We start from the raw sequence: 22007 nt of genomic DNA, 5'->3' as shown, positions 1-22007 counted from the left end.
TGTGACCTCGGAACCAGGCTGCCTGCCCCTAACGCCAGTGCCCACCTGCTGCTTCAGAGATCAAGAACCCTGCACAGTGCCGGCTTGTGTGGGACTAATCTTCCACTAAGCCTGGGAGGATGTTAGGGAAAGTGCCTGGCGGAGGTGCCAGGGGTGGGGGTGCGGCTGGGTCTCCACACGAGGCAACTGTGGGCTCCAGGACCAAGGCCTTGCTCTGGCTATCTGTTGTGGGCCGCTGGCCAGAACTATTTCCCCTCTCCATGTTTTCCTCATTTATATGTCTGACCCCTGAGCACTGGTCCCTGTGGCCCTGCCACTTGTAAATCCCTTTCATGCGGCTGGGGTTTGGGGGACAGATTATGGGGCCTGGGGGCCCGACTGGCTGGCCCTGGAGGTACGAAGGCCTGGACAGTGCCTGAGAAAGGTGGTGGAGGGAGGCTGAGTGTGGAGGGGCGACACAGGGTTCAGGAAGGCAGAGGGAGAAGGAATGGGGAGCTCAGAGGGACCAGGAGAGGGACGGAGCGTCCGAGACGGAGGCAGAGGGAGCCACGGAGAGAGGGAGCGAGCGTCAGGGACGGAAAAGCGGAGCAGGAGAGAGAAGGAAACTAGAGAGGGCCGGGGGCGGGGCTGCCAGGGACTGGAGAGCGAAGCGGAGTCGGAGGGAGAAGCAGCAGAGGCAGAACCCGGAGAAGCGCCACACGCGCGGAGTTTGGGGTGGGGACAGAGACGGAGAGGCACAGAAAACGAGAAACGCAGAGAGAGGGAGAGACGGGGTGGGGGAGAGGGCGGAAAGAGAAAACAGGAGCGGGCGAGGAAGGCCAAGCGGCCAAGTGGGAGGAAAGAGCGAGGAGAGCGAACGACGGCGGCGGCGGCTACGGGGAGGGACCCTGGGGCCGCGGGCGGGTCGTGGAGGGCGCGGGCGGCGGGACCCGCGGGCGGCGGGGCGGGGCCCGGGACGGCCAGGGACAGGCAGGGGTCCCCGGGGCGGGGCGGGGCCGGGGCGGGGAGTGAGGGCGTGTCCGCAGCGTAGCCGCCCCCGCCCCGCCCCCGGGCTGCGCGGCGAGGTTGAGCCGGGCCCGGGCGCCGGGGCCGGGGGCGGCTGGCGCGGGCAGGAAGCGCCTAGCGGCCCGGGCCCGCCCCCCGCCTCCCGCTGCCTCCGGGCTCCCGGTTCCCGGCCGCGCCGCGCCCCATGCACTCGCCGCGCCGCGCAGCCCGCGCACGCCCGGATGGCTCCTCGCGCCGCGGGCGGCGCACCCCTTAGCGCCCGGGCCGCCGCCGCCGGGCCCCCGCCGTTCCCGACGCCGCCGCAGTGCCCGGTGCCGCTGCTGTTGCTGCTGCTCCTCGGGGCGGCGCGGGCCGGCGCCCTGGAGATCCAGCGTCGGTTCCCCTCGCCCACGCCCACCAACAACTTCGCCCTGGACGGCGCGGCGGGGACGGTATACCTGGCGGCCGTCAACCGCCTCTATCAGCTGTCGGGCGCCAACCTGAGCCTGGAGGCCGAAGCGGCCGTCGGCCCGGTGCCCGACAGCCCGCTGTGTCACGCTCCGCAGCTGCCGCAGGCCTCGTGCGAGCACCCGCGGCGCCTCACGGACAACTACAACAAGATCCTGCAGCTGGACCCCGGCCAGGGCCTGGTGGTCGTGTGCGGGTCCATCTACCAGGGCTTCTGCCAGCTGCGGCGCCGGGGCAACATCTCGGTCGTGGCCGTGCGCTTCCCGCCCGCCGCGCCGCCCGCGGAGCCCGTGACGGTGTTCCCCAGCATGCTGAACGTGGCGGCCAACCACCCGAACGCGTCCACCGTGGGATTGGTGCTGCCTCCCGCCGCGGGCGCGGGGGGCAGCCGCCTGCTGGTGGGCGCCACGTACACCGGTTACGGCAGCTCCTTCTTCCCGCGCAACCGCAGCCTGGAGGACCACCGCTTCGAGAACACGCCCGAGATCGCCATCCGTTCCCTGGACGCGCGCGGCGACCTGGCCAAGCTCTTCACCTTCGACCTCAACCCCTCCGACGACAACATCCTCAAGATCAAGCAGGGCGCCAAGGAGCAGCACAAGCTGGGCTTCGTGAGCGCCTTCCTGCACCCGCCCGACCCGCCGCCGGGCGCACAGCCCTACGCGTACCTGGCGCTCAACAGCGAGGCGCGCGCGGGCGACAAGGAGAGCCAGGCGCGGAGCCTGCTGGCGCGCATCTGCCTGCCCCACGGCGCCGGCAGCGACGCCAAGAAGCTCACCGAGTCCTACATCCAGCTGGGCTTGCAGTGCGCGGGAGGCGCGGGCCGCGGCGACCTCTACAGCCGCCTGGTGTCGGTCTTTCCAGCCCGGGAGCGGCTCTTTGCTGTCTTCGAACGGCCCCAGGGGTCCCCCGCGGCCCGCGCAGCTCCGGCCGCACTCTGCGCCTTCCGCTTTGCCGACGTGCGAGCTGCCATCCGCGCTGCGCGCACCGCCTGCTTCGTGGAACCGGCGCCCGACGTGGTGGCGGTGCTCGACAGCGTGGTGCAGGGCACCGGGCCGGCCTGCGAGCGCAAGCGCAACATCCAGGTACACCCGGGCGGCGGCGGCGCGGGCGGCGGCGGGGGCGGCGGCGGGAACCGAGTGAGTCGTGAGCTGAGCGGGTCACAGGTGGGAGCGCCCAGAGACCCAGATGTACGGGGAACCCAGGTGTGCACGCAAGAATACAGGTGTCCCCAGAGGAGTACTGCCGGCGCCTGTATGGCCCAGGTGGGCAAGTGCAGGGACTCAAGTGAGTGCTGGCTCACGGGCGCGCATACCTAGGCGTACTGGGAGGGGTCCAAGTTGCCACAGGTACCCAGGTGCGCATAAAGCTCAGGTGTGCACGTGGGGGTCACAGATGCATGCTGAGGGCGCAGTAATTGACTGCATACCTGACCGAATGTGTGTTCTGGGGCCACAGGGCGAGCCTGTCAGAGCTACCATTGCACGTTGGTGATGCCTGCATGGGTGTGGCAGGTGTGCAAGGAGGCACACAGGGCCCTGCAGATGTCTGCATGGACTTGTGTGCCAGCAAGCTGGGGCCTGAAGACGCATAGGGCAGATAGGTGTACTGCAGAGACACTGGTACAACAGGACAGAGCTAGGTGTGCAGTGGGACGTGCGTGGCAGGGGACGCAGGTATTTGGGCTTGAGTCGGTACTCTGAGAAGGCCGCATGGTTGGCAAACAGGTGTGTGCCTGAGGCCAACTTTTATTCACCTATTCTGCAACTATTTCCTGAGCACCTAGTATGTACCAAGTGTGGGAGTCTGGAGTAAACAAAAGCACTTGTGGAGTGCCAGCCAGGGGCATCACATGTCACAATTCCCAGTTCTCAGAACAACCCTCTCAGGTAGCCTCTATTCTCATCACATTTTACAAATGAAGAAACAGGTGCAGAGAGATTAAGTAACTTGCTGAGGATCACACAGTTGGGCACTAGCAGTGGTGGATTTGAATCCAGCCTGTCTGGCCTCGGCATCTATGTTTTAAATGTCCAGCCTTTGCTGCCTTCTGGACTTGGATCTTAGAGTGTGTGTGTTTTGGGGGAGTCCCAGGCAGCTGCCAGGGCCAGGAGAATGGAGGGATGTGAACAGGGGTGTTTTGGGGGCAGGAGAGGGCCGTGGGGCTCAGTGGGGAATGAGGAGGAGTCCAGGCGGGTATGGGGCCCAGGTGTCTGAGGCTGGGTTGGACAGTAGCAAGGGGGACCAGGTTGAGGGGATCAGCATGTGTGTTGACATGACAAGGGTGTGGGAGGGGACTTGGTGTGGTTCCCCTAAAGGAAGTTCATGGCAAGGGATTGCTCCTCACACTGGCTTTGGGAGCCGAGTCAGTTCATCCCTATGGTTCATCTTGAGGAATGAGGCTCCAGAATGACACTGGGGCCTTTCCCACACCCTCCACCCATCTGAGTCTGGGGAGCCCGCTTCAGCTCCACTGCCTGCCATTCCCTTAGGAAGCTGCATCTCCATCAGCAAAATTCAGAACTCAGCCTTCTCGTGGTGATCCCGAGCCTTTCTTGGGGCCCTACCCTGTCCCTTCTCCGTGGCTGTGACAAGAATTTCATGAGATTAACCATTCTCCTGTGGGCGGGCCCAACACTGGGGCTTTGAGAAAATGCAGATTCCTTCTCCCGAGGTCGAAGTCGGGCTCCCATGGCTGCCCACCATCTGGCTGGCCACCCTGAAAGTAAAGGTCACAGTGGGTGAGCAGGGCAGACAGTCCAAGGGTGGCGGGGCTGCTTGCCCAGTGCCATGGTTGGTTCATCCACCATCTCCACCCCAGAGCTTCATCTCCCAAGCACCTGTGTTTGGCACTGGGGGTCTCAGTGGGGAGTCACTGCACGGAGAGAAGTGTCCTGTGGGCTGAGGGCCTTCCTCTGGTAGTTTCAGGCCCTGTGTCCGGGCCCTTTGGTGTGAGCTGATCTGTGGGATTCCTCAGGCCAGCCCAGGGTTCCCTCCCCCTCTGGCAAGAACTGTTCTGGTTCCCACGGTCTGGTCCCTCGGTGCAGTGACTCACCCAGCTGAGGGGGGCTGGGGCTTCTCTACCTAAGGGGACAGGGCCTCTCCAGGGACACAGCCCCAGGACAGAGTGGCCAAGGGCCTCTTCCCCACCCCAAGGCCACAGATTCCGGCTGCGGCCTTCCTTGGTCACCCTCCCTGTTTTCCACACCCTTCTCCTCTTCTCCGTGCCCGCTGTGGGCACAGGCCAGTGCCACTTGGTGGTATCTCCCAGAGGTGCTCAAGGTCCCCGTTCTGGGCCTCTATCATGGGCAGGGGCGGGGGAGGGATGATTATTCTTGCTCCAGGCTGTTGCCAGCTACGCAGGGACAGATTCAGAACCTAGACTTTGCATCAGGCTGCTTGGGTTCAAGTCCCACTTTGTCACTTCCCAGCTGTGTGACCTTGGCCAAGGAACTTAACCTCTCTGGGCCTCAGTTTCTTCATCTGTGAAGTGGGGACAGTAAAAGCAATCCTTATCCCAAAGCATTGTTTTAAGGACTAAATGAATTGATAAATGCAGCTGAGTGTACCCAGTACACAACAAGCACTAAGCAGATGGCAGCTCTTCTTGTTATTACTCTGGGGGACATTATTAGCACAGTCTCTGCTTGGTCCTGGAGAGCAGTCACCTAATCTGGCTGGTTCTGCAGCCGTAAAAACCCCACCATCTCCTACTTCTAACCCCATAGACATTTACTAACTCTATTGTGAGCCCAGCCCCATGCTGTGCCCTGGGGAACCAATGGCAACTCACTTTGTTTCTACTCTTATGGGCTGGGCAGGTGAGCCGAGGACGGATGTGTGACCAGGCACTTATACACAGGGCAATGTGTGCTGCAAAGGGAGAATGAGGGTGGAGGGAGCACAGCGGAGGGGGCAGAGGAACGGGAGGCAGCCAGGTGAGGCCGGAGAAGACGAAAGGGGTCCAGGCTAAGGGAGCAGCCTGTGCGAAGGCCTAGAGGTAGGACGGGCAAGCGGGCTTGAGGGGGTCTGTGTGGCCAGGTGAGTAGAGTGGGAAGCACATGACACAAAGGCCAGGGAGGCCCGGGGAGACTGTCCTGGGGAGCCTGGACTTTTTCCTGGAGCCCTGGGAGCCGTGAAGGGTTTTAGCCGGAGGAGGGGAGTGGTCTCAGCGGGCACCTGAGTCTCCCCGCTGCAGAAGAGGAGTGCTCATGAATACCTGCCTCTGAGGGCTATTGGGGGTATTAAATGAGATCGTTTATGTACCTGGCACCTGTTTGCAATGACTGCAATTCTTCTAAATATTATTTTAGAAAGCCCCTAGGTAGCTGGTGAGAAGGAGCAATGGAGGAGGGAGAGGGGTTGGGAGGCTGAAGCTGCCTCCCAGGAATGGATTCCTTCACTCAGTCACAAATATACCTTGAGCACTTACTGTGTACCAGGCTCTGTGGTGGGTGCCAGATGGCAGTGGGGAGATGGGGCCGGCCTTGTTCTCTGGAGACACGGCTGGCCTGGTCTGCAGCAATGCTGAGGCTTGGAGGGTGGCAGGTGAGCTCTGGACAGATTTGGGGGCTGGGATGCAGCCCCAGTGGTGGGGAGTGATGGGATGGAGGAGCAGAAAGTTGCCCAAAGTCAGGCTCAGCAACAGGATAAATGTTGGTGCCCATGGGATAGGGCATGTGATGTGGTACCTCTGGGGAAGAGGATGAGTTTGGTCTGGGGAGCACCAGGGGCCTAGAATCCTTTTTTCTCCTGGTCCCATCTGGCCAGATTTCTCTGGCACTGTCACTAGGTGGCTTGGGTGGGGCCACACGCGGGGCAGGACCCCAGGGCCGAATGACCTGCAAGTGAGGCAGCTCATCCAGGCCTTTGGAAACCCAGCCTCTCGCTCCTGCTTGAGGGTCTCATGAAGAACCCTGGGGCCTGGCAGGAATCCCTCGAGCCGCCCACAACTCCAGAGCCTGGGTCAGGATGGCCTCCCACAGTCTGGGTTCCCAGCTGGCAGGACTTGCCCTCTGCCCTTCGCCTTCTTCCTGAGAACCCAAAGGGAGAAGCTGCTGAAGTGTGCGGCCAGAGATAGAGAACCTCGGTCCCTGCAGCCCTCAGAAGTCCCCAACTTTGTCCCTGATTGTTTTCAATGTATTTGGGGCAGTTAAGATATTTTGAGAGAAAGGGAGTGAAGAAATTCGCCTCCATTTCGTGGAGCTTGGATCCCTTTCCTCAAATCACAGCCTGTTTGGAGTGCAAGCCAGTTGGGAAGTTGTTGAGTGCCACTGGTCGGGGAAACTGAGGCACAGGGTCACCCAGCAAGGTGGGGCAGGCTGAGTCTACCTTCCTTTCCCAAGTCTTTCTCCCCAACCTATGAATGGCCATAATATTTGTATTTTTAAAACAAAAGGAATACCAACAGGCAAATGTCAGTGCAGCATTTTCAAGGTGTCTTTTTATAGTAAAGGTGGAAAAAAAAAACATCAGGCAGTTTTAAACTGGCATGCGGTGGGTGGGTGCACGTCGTCAAGAAGGCATTTTTTTGCACCAATTTAGGGGCTGAGATGCCAGGTGGGGGCGGAGGGAGAGAGAGCTTCCAAGATGGGCTTTACATTTGGGTTTGGGCTGGGGCTGGGAGTGAGCTCCCAGTGACCAAGGGTGCAAGCAGAGACACTTGTCAGGATTTAGGAGAGGGGGTTCCAGGAGGGTTGGCTGAGATGACTGGCCTGGAGACACAGATAGGGCTTGGACCAGGAGACATCCCTCCCAGCCCTGAGAATATCTCAACCCCCAGTGTGTACGTGGGCATACAGCCTATAAGCTGTGAGTGCCAGGGCCAGTCATTTACCCTCTGTGGGCCTCATTCTTTCTCATTATAAAACAGGTCTTATGCCTCCCTCCTAGCATGTGGGTAGATTAAAATCTCAGGGGTGGCTCTCTCAGCCTACTCTGGCTTAGGAGCTGCCCATAATAAAAAAATAAATACATAAAATAAAATCTCACATGCAGTGCCCAGGAAATGGCAGGCACAGGTATTAGTATCAAGAGGGAGAAAAGACACCAGAAAAAATTGGCCTCAGTGGACAAAAAAAAATGGCTCAGAGGAGGGAGGGTCCAGGCCTTGAAGGAGATGAGATCAAATAAGGCCTGAAGGCAGGCATGGGTGAGTGAGACACTGGGGCGCAGCGAGGGTGCGTCGGGTGCTGTCCCAGCCGCAGCACAGAGGCTGAGATGGAGAGAGTGGGCTCTAGTGCCCGGGCTGAGGAGTCCAGTGCAGCACTGTGTTGAGGGCAAGAGGCCTGTGGGCTCCCTGGAGTGAATAAAAACCGCTGCCGAGCTCACACTCTGCAGGGCTTTTACAAGCACCTACGTGGTTGACCTCATGGCTGCCCCTCCCCTGGTCAGGCAGACAGTGCATCATCATCATCCCCAGCTTACAGAAGGGGAAACTGAGGCCCAGAGAGAGGAAGTGACTTGCCCTGGCTCACACAGCTGGGGAGTGGGGGTCTGGATCCGCAGATAGAAGCAGGAGTCCACTTCCGGGTGGCTGGTGAGCTGTGAGCTCTCTGTGGCGGGGAATTCTGCAGTTCCCCCCTCCGGCTGAGCCATAGAGATTCAGGCAGGGCCCATTGTGACAGCAGTGACTCAGGCTGACTGGGGCATCTGCAGAGGCCAGGGCACACACTGGGGGTGGGGGCTGACCCAGCCTCCTGAGGAAGTCGGGGGAGGCAGGGAACATCTAGTTGCATTTGTCTGAAAATACAATCATTGGCCTCTGGAAGGAGTGAGCCCCTGGCCCTTTGGGTGTGCAAATGAGAGATGTGGGTTCAATGGTCAGGGTGAATGATGGTCCACCCAGGAGGGTGAGTGGAGGATCTGTCAGCGCCCTGGATATGCCCACAGTGAGGCCTTCCACAGCCAGGCAGGCGCACAGTGCTAGGTGAGTGCAGGACCCTGGGGCCAACTTCCCAGATTCAAATCCTGCCTCTGCCCCTTCCTGGCTGTGGAAAGTCCTATCCCTTCTCAGAGCCTCTATTTCCCCATCTGTAAAGTGGGCTCAGCGCAGGGAAGACTGGGGTGGCCTGGCGGCATTCATCAAGGGCCATGCTGCCTCGGGCCCTGCAGAAACGCCCTCTGCAAAGTCCGCTTCACCCGCCTGTGACTCCCGGTCTCCATGGAGATTAAGGAAACCAGCTGGGTTCCATGTCCTGGTTGCTGCCATGAACAAAGACATGTGGCGTGTACTGGGACAGGAGCGGGAGGGCAGGAGCCCCGGGAGAGAGTGGTCCCTTCCCCTTCCTGGGCCTCCATTCTTCGACTCTGGAGTTGGGCCATGAAGTGGCAAGGAAGCCTTCCCTCTGACATCAGAGCTGCCCCGTCATGTCATAGCTACTGTGGTTGTTGCTTGAGAACTTTCTCTGTGTTGGCCCTTTGCAGAGCACTTTACATATCTTTTAATCCCCCCGAAGTTGAATGAAATGAGTGTTATCCCCAGTCTACGGAAGAGGAAGCATAGGCCCAGAAGGGTTAAGCATCTTGCCTGAGGTCGCACTGTGGTGTGTGACTGTGGTGCTCCAGGTGGAGCAGGCTTCTGGCTGTAGTGCCTGTGATCCCTCATTCCTCCAAAAACTTTGACCGAAGAGGTGTGAACCAGAGGGTGTTGGAAGGGGTGAATGGGCCCATTTTAAAGATGAGGAAACTGAGACCCAGGGAACTTCTGCCCCCGCTGAGGCCCCTGTGAGAAGCAGTGAGGGCCTTTCAGGGTGACCTGCAGAGCTGCCCAGCCCCAGCGCCCATCATGGTCCTGGGCTGGGGTTGGGACGACCCCCTGGTGTGGACTCCTGCTACTGGGCCTGTAGCTATATCCACCTTCACACACCAGAGGCCAGCACCTCTTTGGTAACATCACATGCCTGTCCAGGCTCTCTAGAGTGTGTGAGTATGGGAGGAGGCTCAGCTTGTTATAGGACAGCTCCCAAGAGGGACAAATCGGACACTCTTCAGGAGCCCCAAGAATGGTGAGGGAGGAGGGCATGACAACAGACAGGTGCTGCACGCTGACTAGCTCATCAGAGGAGTGCGGGGGGCTTCCCGGAGGAGGGGAGGTTGGAGCAGCACTTGACAGATGGGGCTGGGGAAGACATTCCAGGCAGAGGACAGGGCCGGGGCAAAGGCTCAGAGATGTTGGAGTGTGGCTTGGGTAGCAGGCCGAGGGGAAGCTGAGTGTGTGCTGGGCCTGGCCTGCAGGCTGAGGACTTGGATGCTGTCCTGTGGGCTGTGGGGAGCCAGCAGGGCTTTGGGGAAAGGAGAGACATGGCTGATCTGGTTCCAGAAGGGACCCTGTGGCTGCTGGTCCGTATTGGCCCTGCCAGGTACTGGCAGATCCGGAGGCGCAGGCGCTCACCCAGAGTCCCCACTGTGTCTGGACCAGGTGACTCCCGAGGGCCTCTCCAGCTCTGACAGCCATGTGGGGATTGCCATGGAAACCATCCGGTTCCCGAGTGGGGACAGGCCCAGAAAGTCTCTGAGTGCCAGCCACGTGGACTTGGATCCTCACTGCCCACCCAGTGCAGCCGTTTTCTTCTTTCCAAAGGCCATGTTTGAGCCAGGATCAAACCAAACAGGCTGCCCAGACAGGCGTCCAGTGGCAAGGGCCCTGCTCCGCCCTGCTCAGCTGATACTCGATGCAGTCAAGATCTGGGGGCCAGCGCCAGCGGGGGCCCTCCCCGCCCAGTCCACCGTCCTTTACCCTGAAACTTGATAAATCATGCACTAGAGGGGGAGGGAAACTCGCAGCTCCATTACGAGGCCCGGCAAGGCCCCAGTGGGGCGTTAATCACGTAGTACTTTATGCTCTGATCGGTAAATAATGGGGGCGGGGGGAGTGGGCGCCGGCAGAGGCCTTGGAGTGGAGGCCAGGCCCAGGAAAGTGGCCAAACCCCCTTGCCTGTGCCCTTTTCCAGCCTCTGCCCACTAGCTATGAGGTGACTGAGCTCTCTAGAAGTGGCCATCACCTTGATGGGCCTCAGTTTCCCTAGCTCGAAACCCAGGGTTTTTCCAGCTCCAAGCAGCTGATTTCCCAGCAGCCATTGGTGACTCCCGGCAGAGCGGCGGGTGGGGAGGCTGTGGTTAAGGGCAGGGGTATGGAGCCTGCCGGCCTGCACTGGAGGCTTGGATCTAGCCATTCTGGCTGTGTGCCCCTGGGCAAATCACTTCAACTCTCGTGCCTCAGTTTCCTGTACTGTAAAGCAGCATCAACTCTTTCAGGGTGTGATGAGGGTTGAATGAGATAATACAGAAAGAGGTCTCAGCACAAAGCAGACTGCACACAGCTGCTTGCTACTGTCACTCTACTGTTACTGTGATAAAGCTGTCCCTCCCCATCCTGGGGCTGGGCCTCTGAGCTGGGATGTGGGCAGCTGGCCCCATTGTCACCTTTGTGTCCCCAGCACATGGAATCCAGCCCGGAGATGTTTGCGCAAGGCTGCAAGCAGCCCTGCCTTCTTGGCCGTGTCCACAGCGGTCGTGCGATGACTCCGGGACCAGCGGTAGAGTCCTGCTGCAGAGCACAGCCTGCGGCCAGGCATACAAGCTGGACCCGCAGGAGACCAGGGGCTGGGGAGGAGGGTGTGAGATCAAACTTCCAAGACCTCCCAACCCCAGGAGGGAAGTGCCAGTGTTCCCTGGAGAGGCAGCTATTTCTCGGCTCTTGGACTGGAGTCCCTTCAGGGGAGGAAGCTGGGAGGGAAACTGTTCCAGGGCTTGGAGAGACTGGCTTCGTGCTCTGCCCCTCCTGCTGGGGGGAGGGAAGCCTTTTCCCTGGGCCAGGGAAGAGCCGCTGCCTGCCCATCCCACACTGTGCTCCTCTGGGACTCAGGGGGCGGGGAGCTGGAAATGGGGCCAGGCTGGGCCGGAATGAGAAACAGCTTCAAGAAGGGGGAGCTGGGTGTCTGGGGGCTGTGTCCAGCTAACTAAACAATGGCTGCTTGAGTCAGCGACTGTGGCGGTGGTTCCCAGGCGCCAGGGCAGAGCAGGCCGAGGCCAGAGCTCCCACTACTATGTGCTTGGTGAGGGTGGTGTGGCCAATCCAGCCTCGGATGCTTTGACTTCAGGAAGCGGTGGAGTGGCTTGTCCCTGTCCTCGGGAGCTCCCAAGCCTCTGCTCTGAGGCCTGCGTAGATAATTGGGAACATTTATTGAGCACCTACAGTGCTTAGCATTGAAGGCGCCTATGAGCTCAGTCCTTCCATAAGCCCCAGGTGGTGGGTGCTGTTGCTGTCTCATTTTACAGATGTGGAGGCTGAGGTTCAGAGGGGATGGTGCATCCCACAGTGAGGTCAGAGCTGTGAGACTTAGCAGTCAGGAGCCTCAGTTTTCTCATCTGTAAAATGGGTACACAGCAAGAGTGTGTGTGTGTGCGTGCGTGCGCATGCACGCATGCTCACACGCACACACGCACACGCTATAAGGTGCCCCCAGTAGCTGTAGTGTCTGTCACACAGTAGGTCCTTAATCCAGCCAGTCCTGTGACCTAAGCCTAGGGCTTGTCCTTCCAGGCTTGTCCTTCCGCTTGTTTGGGGCGGGTGGGCAGATCATGCCCAGGTTGTGTGGTGGTCCTCAGGGCAGCCTGACTGGCTGGCTCCATCCCTTCCAGATGGTGTCCAGCTGGCCTGGATAAGCTCAGAGCCCTGGAGCTGGGTGACCCATCTCCTCCAGAGGGGTCAGGGAAACCAAGGCAGGCCTCCCCAAAGGGTCTGCCGGAGCTGCTGTGCCCGTTGCCGTTTGTCTGAAGTCTCTGCTCCTCTCTGTGCCTTAGTTTCCCCGACATGCTCCTCCAGGCTGCTTTTCCTCTGTGGCTAAGGCCAGGCTTCCTGACCATGGTGCTAGGCCTGGTTGGCCATCTTCTCCCCACGGCCCCTCCAGGAAGCCTCTTGGTCACCCCTGAAGGCGCTGGTATTTCCTTTCTCAGAGCAGGTGGTTTCCTCCCTGGCATGGGGGCTGCTGCCAGAGGCCACCCAGGACCGAGTCCGTCCTGCCCCCTCCCAGGGCTGGCACACAGTGGGCACGTGGCTCATTCCTTGCCTCAGTTTACTCTCAGCGGAGGTGTCAGCTTGCACAGTGTTCTGAGAGGCAGCGTGTGCTGAAGTGGAAGGAGCTGGGGTCAGGGAGTCACAGGTGTGGCTTCATACTCTGGCCTGGCTGTGTGCGGCTGGGCTGCTGGACTGAGAGTGGACACAGTCCATGGGCCACCACTGAGCCCGTGCCACATAGGCTCCACTCAGGGGAGCCCGGGAGGACTGGCCCTATCTGGGCTGTCCAAGCTGAGGGAGGAGTTGGCAGGGACGGGGGCTGAGAGAGGCCACAGAGGTCAGGGCCAGATTGAGTGGGGCTTCAGGGGCCCAGGAGCAAAGTTTGGATTTGCGTTGACAGCACTAGGGAACCATGGGAAGCTGTTGAGCTGCACAGGAGATGTGACCTGCTTTGTGGGTTTTTTTTTTTACAAAATAAACCTTTTTACTTTGGAATAATTTTAGATTTTCAGGAAAGTTACAAAGATAGTACAGACAGTTCCTGTATACCCGTCCCCTAGTTTCTCCCATTGCTAACATCTTACCATTACCGTGGTGCATTTGTCAAAACTAAGAAGCCAACATTTGTTCTTTACTCCCAACTAAACTCCAGACTGCACTCCTCGAACGTCTGCTTTCTTTTCCAGGAGCCCACGTTGCATCAAGCGCTTTGCAATTTTAAAAGCTCTCTTTGGCTGCCGGGAAGGATGAATGGGAAGGAGCTCAGCTTTGGGAGGAGGAGTTGGGGGGTCCAGACAGCCCAGTCCCCGGCCAGGATGTATTGAGCTACGGTCACCTTGCAGTCTTTTTACTTTTATTTTTTCGAGACAGGGTCTCTGTCACGCAGACTGGAGTGCAGTGGTGAAATTATAGCTCATTGCAGCCTTGACCTTCAGGCTTCAGGCGATCCTTCCACCTCTGCCTCCCAAATTGCTGGGATTACAGGCGTGAGCCATTGCGCGCCTGGCCCACCCTGCAGTCTTAATACCCCAAAGTGATCGTGTGCTTTCAGCTCTGCGGCTAATTTCAGCTCTGTGGCAAGGAAATCTGACTTTCCCAGGATCATAAACAAACACTTGAGGCAGGAAGGTGCCCTCACTTCTCAAGCGCAAAGCCTCCACAGCCAAAGCCTCCACAGCCGGTGTAGTAGCCGTGTAGTCTGTACCTGGGACGGAACCGCTGGATTTTGCAACCTGCCGCAGCACCCACTGTTAATGCCGCATCCTTTTCATAGTGCCACCTGCGGTGGGTCTGCGGCAGGATGTGAGGCCTGAGAAGCCAGGCTCTTGAAACTGTCCTTCCAACTGGCTTCCTGGGGAGAGAAAGTCAACACAATTACAGCTGGTAGTAAAATCAATATGTCAGAGTTTTAATGGGAGAGTGGGCAGAGCAGAGCTTTGGCCCCAGGAGGGAGCCAGCTGGAGGGGGAGGGCGCATCCTGCTCTCAAAACAGGGCCAAGACCAGCAGTGGTTGCTCATCCCATGTGAGAGAGGGATAAAGTGAGGTTTTTACAGGAACTGAAGCTAGCAGCTAGTGTTGCCTGGACCTGAACACCCTCCTCCCTTTGTTGTCACATGCAGAGTAGGCATACATTTCCCTCAGTTCTCCAGCACCCAGCATGGCTGTGTTGCTCTCAATCACTCCACTTAGACAGAAAGCAGCTGAATACAGTCACTCACACTTTAGTCAAAATTAGATTCCTTTCTTTTGTAAACATTCCCTCCAGAGCACAGGCTCCTTCCATGCTGGAGAATGTCATGCATGTGCTACCATGGAAAGTGTGGGAGTGGTGACCAGCACAGCGCCATCACAGGAGTTGGGGGACTGAGCCACATCTTGAAAACCGGCCGTCTGGGCATGCCTGGAGAAGGAACGGCATGGGTCCAGACACGGGGCGCTGAAGTGCAAAGGGGAGTTCGAATGGCTCAGAGGCATGGGACAGGCATTGGCTGCTGAGGGGACATTTACAATGGCACAAGAGCCCCAGGTGTGAGGTGTGGGCATGTTCCAGGACCTGCTGAGACTGATGTGGTGGGCACAGCGGGTGGGGCAGAGGGAGGAGCGAGACTGGAGGCCTGGGAGCTGGCAGGAGCTGGGGCACAAAGGCCTTGAATGCGAGGCTGGAGAGCTGGGGCTTGATCCCAAGGACAACTGGGAGCCGGTTTGTAGGTGGGGAGGGTCTGACCAGCTTTGTGTGAGGGAAAGATGGCCCTGTGACTTGAAGGGCGCTGCTGGGATAACCGAGCCTTCCCTGCTCTCAGGAGAACTTGAGTTTGGAAAGACTCATGCTCATTAGCCTTGAACGAGGATGGTGCTGGGGTCGGGGGGTATTTTGGGCCTGTGAGGCTAACTGCCCCTGGAGACCGAGTTCAGCTGAGGCCAGCATGCTCAGGACGTCTGGTCCCGAGTCCCGTGTTCCCCTCCCCTGGCCTGCATCCCCCTCCCCCAGCAGGGGCGGCACTTCCCGCCAGGCTGGGCTTCCGTTTTTGAGCCGGTTTGCCTTGTGATTTCCCCTGGCAGCTGGGGAATCAGCTTCCCCCTTGGAGCACGGATCCTTCGGAGCAGCCGACAGCTTACTTCTCCTTTAAAATTTTTTTTAAAAATTTTATTTTAGGATAAGGGAAAAAAAAAGCTGGGGGAAAGGCTTTTTAGAAAATTCCTTCGGTGCAGAATTAATGGCTTGTGAAAGTCAGGGGCGGGGCGGGTGGGGGGAGCTGGCTCCCAGCGAGCTCCCCTGCCCTGCTCCCCTCCTCCCTGCTGCCCTAGCACATAGATCACCCCGAGCTGGGCGCTTGGTCCGCCTTTTCCCAGGACCACACCCTGGCTGGATGTCAGGGTATGCCCAAAGGTGTCATCTGGGGCCTCCCAGGTGTCCCCTTCCAGAACTTATGTTCCCTTGGTGGCAGGGGGGATTCACAATTTTAATTTTAAACAACTTATTTTTAAATGATGTAAGTAATTCATATTCGTGAAAAAAGTTACCTAGCCCCTGGGAAAAGCATCCCTTGCAGTGGTGAGGAGCCCACCTCACCTCTTCCCTGCAGCTGCAGTGTTGCTGAGGGGTGGGACCCGGCCTGGTTGGGGCAGCTGGGGAGACCGCTCAGCACCCACCTTCCAGGGCTGTCCCTAACTGGAACACACACAGGATGGAGTTGGGTAGGTCAGGGCTGGTGCTGAGAGAGAGGAGGAGCCTATGATGCAACTCTCGGGAATGGCTTCCTGGGCAGAGGGAGCGGCCAGGCCAGAGGTCCTGAGGCAGGGACGAGCTTGTGATATTTGAGGCACAGAAATGAGGCCAGTGTGGCTGGGGTGAAGGAGCAAGGGCGAGGGGGGTGTGGGTTGGAGTTAGAGGATCAGGGGACCCATGGGAGGATTTAGGATTTAGGATTTATTCTGAGTGTCCTGGAAACCATGGGAGGGCTTGAACTGGGGGAGACCTGGTTTGCATTTGTAAAGGGCTCATTTGGCAGCTGTGTTAGCAGATAGGAAATGTCAGTGTGGGGGGCAAGAGTGGTCTTGGAAAATGAAGAGGGCTGGGAGGGCTGTCCAGGTGAGAGGATGGCTGCTCAAAAGCTTTAAGGTAGGCATGATTTGCCCTGAATTTTCTTCTTTTATGATCAGCAGTTGAACATGAGTAACTTTTTTTTTTTTTTTTTTTTTTTTTTTGAGACGGAGTCTCGCGCTGTCGCCCAGGCTGGAGTGGAGTGCAGTGGCCGGATCTCAGCTCACTGCAATCTCTGCCTCCCGGGTTTGCGCCATTCTCCTGGCTCAGCCTCCCGAGTCGCAGGGACTACAGGCGCCCGCCACTTCGCCCAGCTATTTTTTGTATTTTTTAGTAGAGACGGGGTTTCACTGTGTTAGCCAGGATGGTCTCGATCTCCTGACCTCGTGATCCGCCCGTCTCGGCCTCCCAAAGTGCTGGGATTACAGGCTTGAGCCACCACGCCCAGCCGAACATGGGTAACTTTTACTTAATAATAATAACATAAGCAGCAATCATGTCTGAAACACAGTACTATTGGCTAACACTTCCTGGGCACTTACTGTGGGCCATGTACTGTGCGAACACTTTAACCCGCTGTGTTTCCAACCTGGGCCGGTTCACCCCTCCTTAGGCTACCTGGTAGTCTCCCGCTCCCGGGAGGTCACCATATTGATGCCGAACTTAGTGCAGACACCCGATCAGCATAGCGCACTACAGCCCAGAACTCCTAGACTCAAGTGATCCTCCAGCCTCAGCCTCCAGAGTAGCTGGGACTACAGGCACATGCCACCACGCCCAGTGTGTGCGAACACTTTATTTTTTATTTTTTTATTTTTTTGAGACGGAATCTCGCTCTGTTGCCCAGGCTGGAGTGCAGTGGCGAGATCTCGGCTCACTGCAAGCTCTGCCTCCTGGGTTCATGCCATTCTCCTGCCTCAGCCTCCCGAGTAGCTGGGATTACAGGCGCCCGCCACCATGCCCGGCTAATTTTTTGTATTTTTAGTGGAGACAGGGTTTCACCGTGTTAGCCAGGATGGTCTCAATCTCCTGACCTCGTGATCCGCCCGCCTCGGCCTCCCAAAGTGCTGGGATTACAGGTGTGAACCACCGCGCCCAGCCCCGCAAACACTTTAAAATGAATGATTCACCCCAGCCTCTGAGCGGAAGACGCTGTGGATGTACCCATTTTATAGTTGAGTAAACTGAGGCTCAGAGGTGAAGTGCCTTGCCTGGGTCACCTGCTGTCATCCTCCGGAAGACCATTCCCTCCTGTAAGTTGGTCCAGGGCATCCCCAGCCCGTCACACCTCCGGGCTCAGGGCTTGGCCTCCAGGGACATGCTGGAAACGGCCCCAGCCTGGAAGCCCGTCCGGCCGCAACTGTGTTTATTTGCCCAAGCACAGAAGGACCCACTGTTTATTGCTTTCTTTTGAAAACTAGCCGAGTCTTTGTGCAAAAACCAGGCAGGCACATCATCGATGGCTTACGCTTGCAAAAAGCACAGACAAGAAATTTAAAAAGAAAAATCTGTAAGGCTTTGCCCTAAAGATGGTTCCAACGCTGCCTCCCTGAGTCCTGCTCCGAGCCTCTGATGTCCAAATGCAGCTGAGGCACAGGCTCATGTCTGCAACCTGGGTCAGCCCTGGGAGCGTGACATTGCAGTTAGCCATTTTCCCTCTGAGCCTCAGTTTCCCCATCTGTGAGATAGGGCCCCCAGGGCTGCCAGGCTTCTGGGAGTCAGTGCACCCCTGGTACAGTGTCAGTTCCCAGTAAATGCGGCCTGTTATTATGTCTACTGTTGTGACTATTTATTGCTTATGCACCAGTTTTACTAAAATGGGCCCATGACATCCTGTGACTTTTCTTGTAATCAGTATGGGCTGATGGTGTCACTGCGGGATGGAGGCTTCTGTCCTGGATGATACGCCATAATGGATGCACTCAATCCCGTCTGACATATCTGTGTCTCCTTTTCACTCCTCTGCACCACGCCTGTGCCTGCGTCTTTGCGGAGTTGCACCTACTGTCTCAGGGTCACTTCCTGGAGGCCTGTTTTCTATTTTTGTGCAAATTGCACCAGGAACCTTTGAACATACAAAGACCTAGGAGAAGGGAGGGAAGGTAGGAGCAAGTTCAGGGAACAGCCCGGACACGGGATCACCTCTCAAACTGCCCTGTGAGCTGCAGCTAATTTGCTGCTGGAGGGCGTGGGTGATGCTGGGCTGATGTGGACACAGACTGTGCATTCAGACACACCCAGCCTGTTTGTCCCCCTGTAATGTGGGCAGATGAGGGGATAGGTGCTTGGGGAGGGAAAGAAAGGCTGCAGTTTAGGGAGGCCTCCACCTGGAGTCCTGCAAGCTGCTGGGGCTTTGGGGTGGTGGTGGTCCTGGGGTCAGAGCAGACATCTGGCAGGAGCAAAGCCCATGGTTGCTGTGGAGACACAGAGCCAGCTGGGGCTGTAGGAAAACAGCCGAGGCAAGAGGGACACCTCTTGGGTGCCAGCGGGTAAGCTGAGGCTGACGGTGGCCTCTGGTCATCTGGTATGGACTCCTCTGCGTTTCTCAGCTGTGCCTGGCCAGGAGGGGCAGCCCCAAGGGTGTAGGGGTATAACTCTCACCCTGGCCGGCCTCCCTGGACTCTTTAAAATCAAACCTGACCTTGTTCCCTTGCCTGCTGGTTCCCACGTACGTTGAACATCATCTCCTTGGGACAGCTCTGTAACCAACACCGAGGTCAGGGCAGGCCTGGGCTTGGGGATGGGGTCCCATTTGTGTTTGGGCCTCAGCCCAGCACTGGGGATATAAAGTAGGAACAAGACTTGAAAGCTCTGACGCCAGGGCCTAAGATCCCAGCCAGCTGTGCGGGCAGGGAGCCGGAGAAGGTTTTGGAGCTGGGATCTAACATGCCATTCCTCTTCCAGCTCCAGCCGGAGCAGCTGGACTGTGGAGCTGCTCACCTGCAGCACCCGCTATCCATCCTGCAGCCCCTGAAGGCCACGCCCGTGTTCCGTGCCCCGGGCCTCACCTCCGTGGCCGTGGCCAGCGTCAACAACTACACAGCGGTCTTCCTAGGCACGGTCAACGGGCGGCTCCTCAAGGTAGGGAGGGGGTGGGGGCGGGAGGCTCCCCTGGGGGTTGGCTGAGTGTCAGTCTGTACACAGGGCTGCTATAGGTCCAGCCTGACCCTGTGTTTTCTCCCATTCACCTAGCACTTTACAGTTTACAAAGTATTTTGCAAGTCTGTGTTTGCCACTACTGTTCATAATATAGGTGGCGTCTGTACAGAGGAGGGAAACCAGGGCTCAGAGAGGGTGCTTCTGTCACAGGCTCTAAGACCGGGGCTTTGAAACCGTATGGGTCTGAGTTCAAATGTCTGGGGTCTGCCATTTGCTGGCCCTTTGACCTTGGGCAGCACATATTCTCTCTCTAGGCCTCAGTTTTCCTGTCTATTAAGGGCTGTAAGCTGTTATGGGGCTTTGACAAGGTAAGACCACAGCCTGGTAAGCAGGAATGCTCATTCATTTCTCCTCCTGAGCCCTGCCAGCCACCCTGTCCTAGGGTGACTGGTGTCTGGAGTTAACTGTACCCTAGCCCGTGGCCCTGAGATTCCTGGAGCTGGGAGGAGATGCGCAGAATCTGGTTTCCCTGCTCTGGGGCAGGTCAGACATGGTGGAGCCTGGGCCAGACCCCCAGGTGCAGCCCTGGACCTGCCCCCAACCCAGCCACCTCTCCTGCTCCCTGTTGGGAGACTCAGCTAAGCGCCACCACTCTATTCATGCACCAGGCCTGGCCTAACTGCTCAGATCCGATCACCCAAGCTCCCCCCACCCACTGCCTGGGCAGACATTGTGGGCTGGGTGAGCCTGGGGAGTGGAGTCCCAGGACCCCACTGCTGCGGCTGGGGAGAGCACAGAGGCGGGGCTCGCCAATGGAGCTCGTGGTTTGGGGTCAGATACTCACATTTGGAGTCTGGCTCTGCCGCTTCCAGCTTTGTGACCTGGGGGCAATTGCTTCTTCCCTCCTAGCCTCAGTGTCCTGGCTTGGGAACATGAGCCAGGCCCCACCCCCACCCTCAACGCCCAGGAGGCTGCAGTTGTTAGGCACCCACTGTCTACCCAGAGCCTAAAGGGCATCCTCTCACTTAATTCTCACACCCCTGCAAGGGAGGCAGAGGCACGATTCCAATGCCACAGATGAAGATATTGAGGCTCTGAGAGGGAAATGACTGCCCTCCAGACTCACGCAGCGGGAGCTGGACCACAGCCCACACCCCGCCACGGCCGGGAGTCTCTCACCCACCACCCTGCACAGTGTGGCCTCTGTCTCTAGCCAACCCTGCCCTGCTCGGGCCTTAAATCGCCACACCCAGCACAGGCCCTGGGGCACAGTAGGTGCTCAATAAATGATTGAAGGAGTAGAAATGAATTGAGTGTCCACTGGATGCCTGGACATAGGGGTGGGTACAGGCAGTGGCCTGAGCCCTTACAAGGCTCCGCCAGGAGGCCACCTGGGACGGGGTGTCTCAGTCTGGGACAAGGCCTGTGGAAGCCTAGGGAAAAGGTAATTTTGATTTGGTATGTATAGGCTTCTGGGCCTCATGCGTGTGTTGGTAGAAGGGGAACGGGAAGGAATATTCCAGAGAAGAGCACAGCGTAGGCAAAGGCCTGAAGGCTGGAATGTGTGAGCAGGGTTGAGGGGCCGGAGATAAGGCTGGGGTTGTCCGGGTTAGATCACCAGGACCTCAAGTGCCAGAACAGGTTCATCCCATAAGCAGAAAGGAGCCACGAAAGGTTTGGGAGCCCCAGGAGGAAAGCTGGGGCAGGAACTGGCCTAGGAGGTGTCCGGACCACTGGCCGCATCTCAAAATGCCTAGCCTGGGGCCTGGCAGGGCCCAGACAAGACCAGCACGCTGGGAACAGGCAGGGCCAGGCAAGAAAGAGCAGTTTGGTGGGGCTCTGACCGGCATTGTTGTCCTCAGGAGGACATGCAGAGGGTCCCTCAGAGCCAGAGAAGCTTCCAGGCCCCAAATAGTCCTGGTCTTCCTCCTCCCTGCACCTTCCACACCCCCAGCCTTAAGTCTTGGACTCTGGGGTCAGGCAGTCCTGGTATTGCATTGTAGCCTTGTGATCTCTTCACTTTGTGCCTCTTGTCAGCTCCTTTGGCTGCTCCTGACCTCAGATTCCTCCTCCGTGAAGTGGGCATGAGGGGAGGAATGAGACGTACAGCCTAGCAGCTTCCCTGGGCCTGGCCCCATCAGCCTGATCTGTGTCTTATTTAATGCTCATGGCTCACCTGCCCCATTAGCTCAGGAAACAGTCTCAGAGAGGGGAGGCAGCTTGTACAACTTACACGTTGTAGAGCTCCTCAGTGTCAAAGCCAGAATCCAAACCCAAGCCCCTGCCCTTAGCCATGGTGCCTAACAGCCTCCCAGAGCACGTTTTGTAAACTGCAAAGCCTGCACAGATTCACAGGGTGGGATGCTGGAGAAGAGCCTAGAGGGAGCTCCTGGTGGGGGCACAGCAAAGGCAGAAGCATCGAGGCCAGGCCCAGTGCCCTCTCCTGCACACCTGTGATTTCCCACCCCTCCTGAAGGGTCCAAGACAGGATGGGGAGGCGGAGCTCCCAGACCTGGCTCAGGTTGTTCCCTGGGTTTGGCCTCCCCTGCTATGGGCTCCAGCACTCTGATGCCCACTACCCCAACAGATCAACCTGAACGAGAGCATGCAGGTGGTGAGCAGGCGGGTGGTGACTGTGGCCTACGGGGAGCCCGTGCACCATGTCATGCAGTTTGACCCAGCAGACTCCGGTTACCTTTATCTGATGACATCCCACCAGGTGAGGCCAGAGCCCCAGCCCAACGCCATCCCAGCACCAGCTGAGCCCTCTTGCTTGCCTGGCCTTTGCACACGCTGTTCCTCTGCCAGGAGCACCCTCCTCCTCCATCCCCCTTATCTGCTAACTCCACCTTGTCCTGCGCCTCCCAACACGGACCTCGCCTCTGCAGGGAAGCCTT

At 58.3% G+C, this 22007-nt stretch overlaps 1 protein-coding gene across 1 annotated transcript in view; it reads left to right on the top strand.

Annotated features, from left to right (window-relative positions):
• Positions 1–1101: 1101 nt before the first annotated feature.
• PLXND1 (plexin D1) overlaps positions 1102–22007 on the top strand; it is a 52502-nt gene continuing 31596 nt past the window's right edge. The window contains exons 1-3 of the mRNA XM_007985375.3: positions 1102–2537; positions 18916–19092; positions 21698–21829. Coding sequence (XP_007983566.1) covers positions 1227–2537; positions 18916–19092; positions 21698–21829 — 1620 coding nt within the window. The 5' untranslated portion in view covers positions 1102–1226. The remainder of the gene's footprint in view (positions 2538–18915; positions 19093–21697; positions 21830–22007) is intronic.

Source organism: Chlorocebus sabaeus, chromosome 22 (assembly GCF_047675955.1).
Source record: "Chlorocebus sabaeus isolate Y175 chromosome 22, mChlSab1.0.hap1, whole genome shotgun sequence".
Classification (NCBI taxonomy): domain Eukaryota; kingdom Metazoa; phylum Chordata; class Mammalia; order Primates; family Cercopithecidae; genus Chlorocebus; species Chlorocebus sabaeus.
This window is presented reverse-complemented; position numbering and strand designations above follow the sequence as displayed.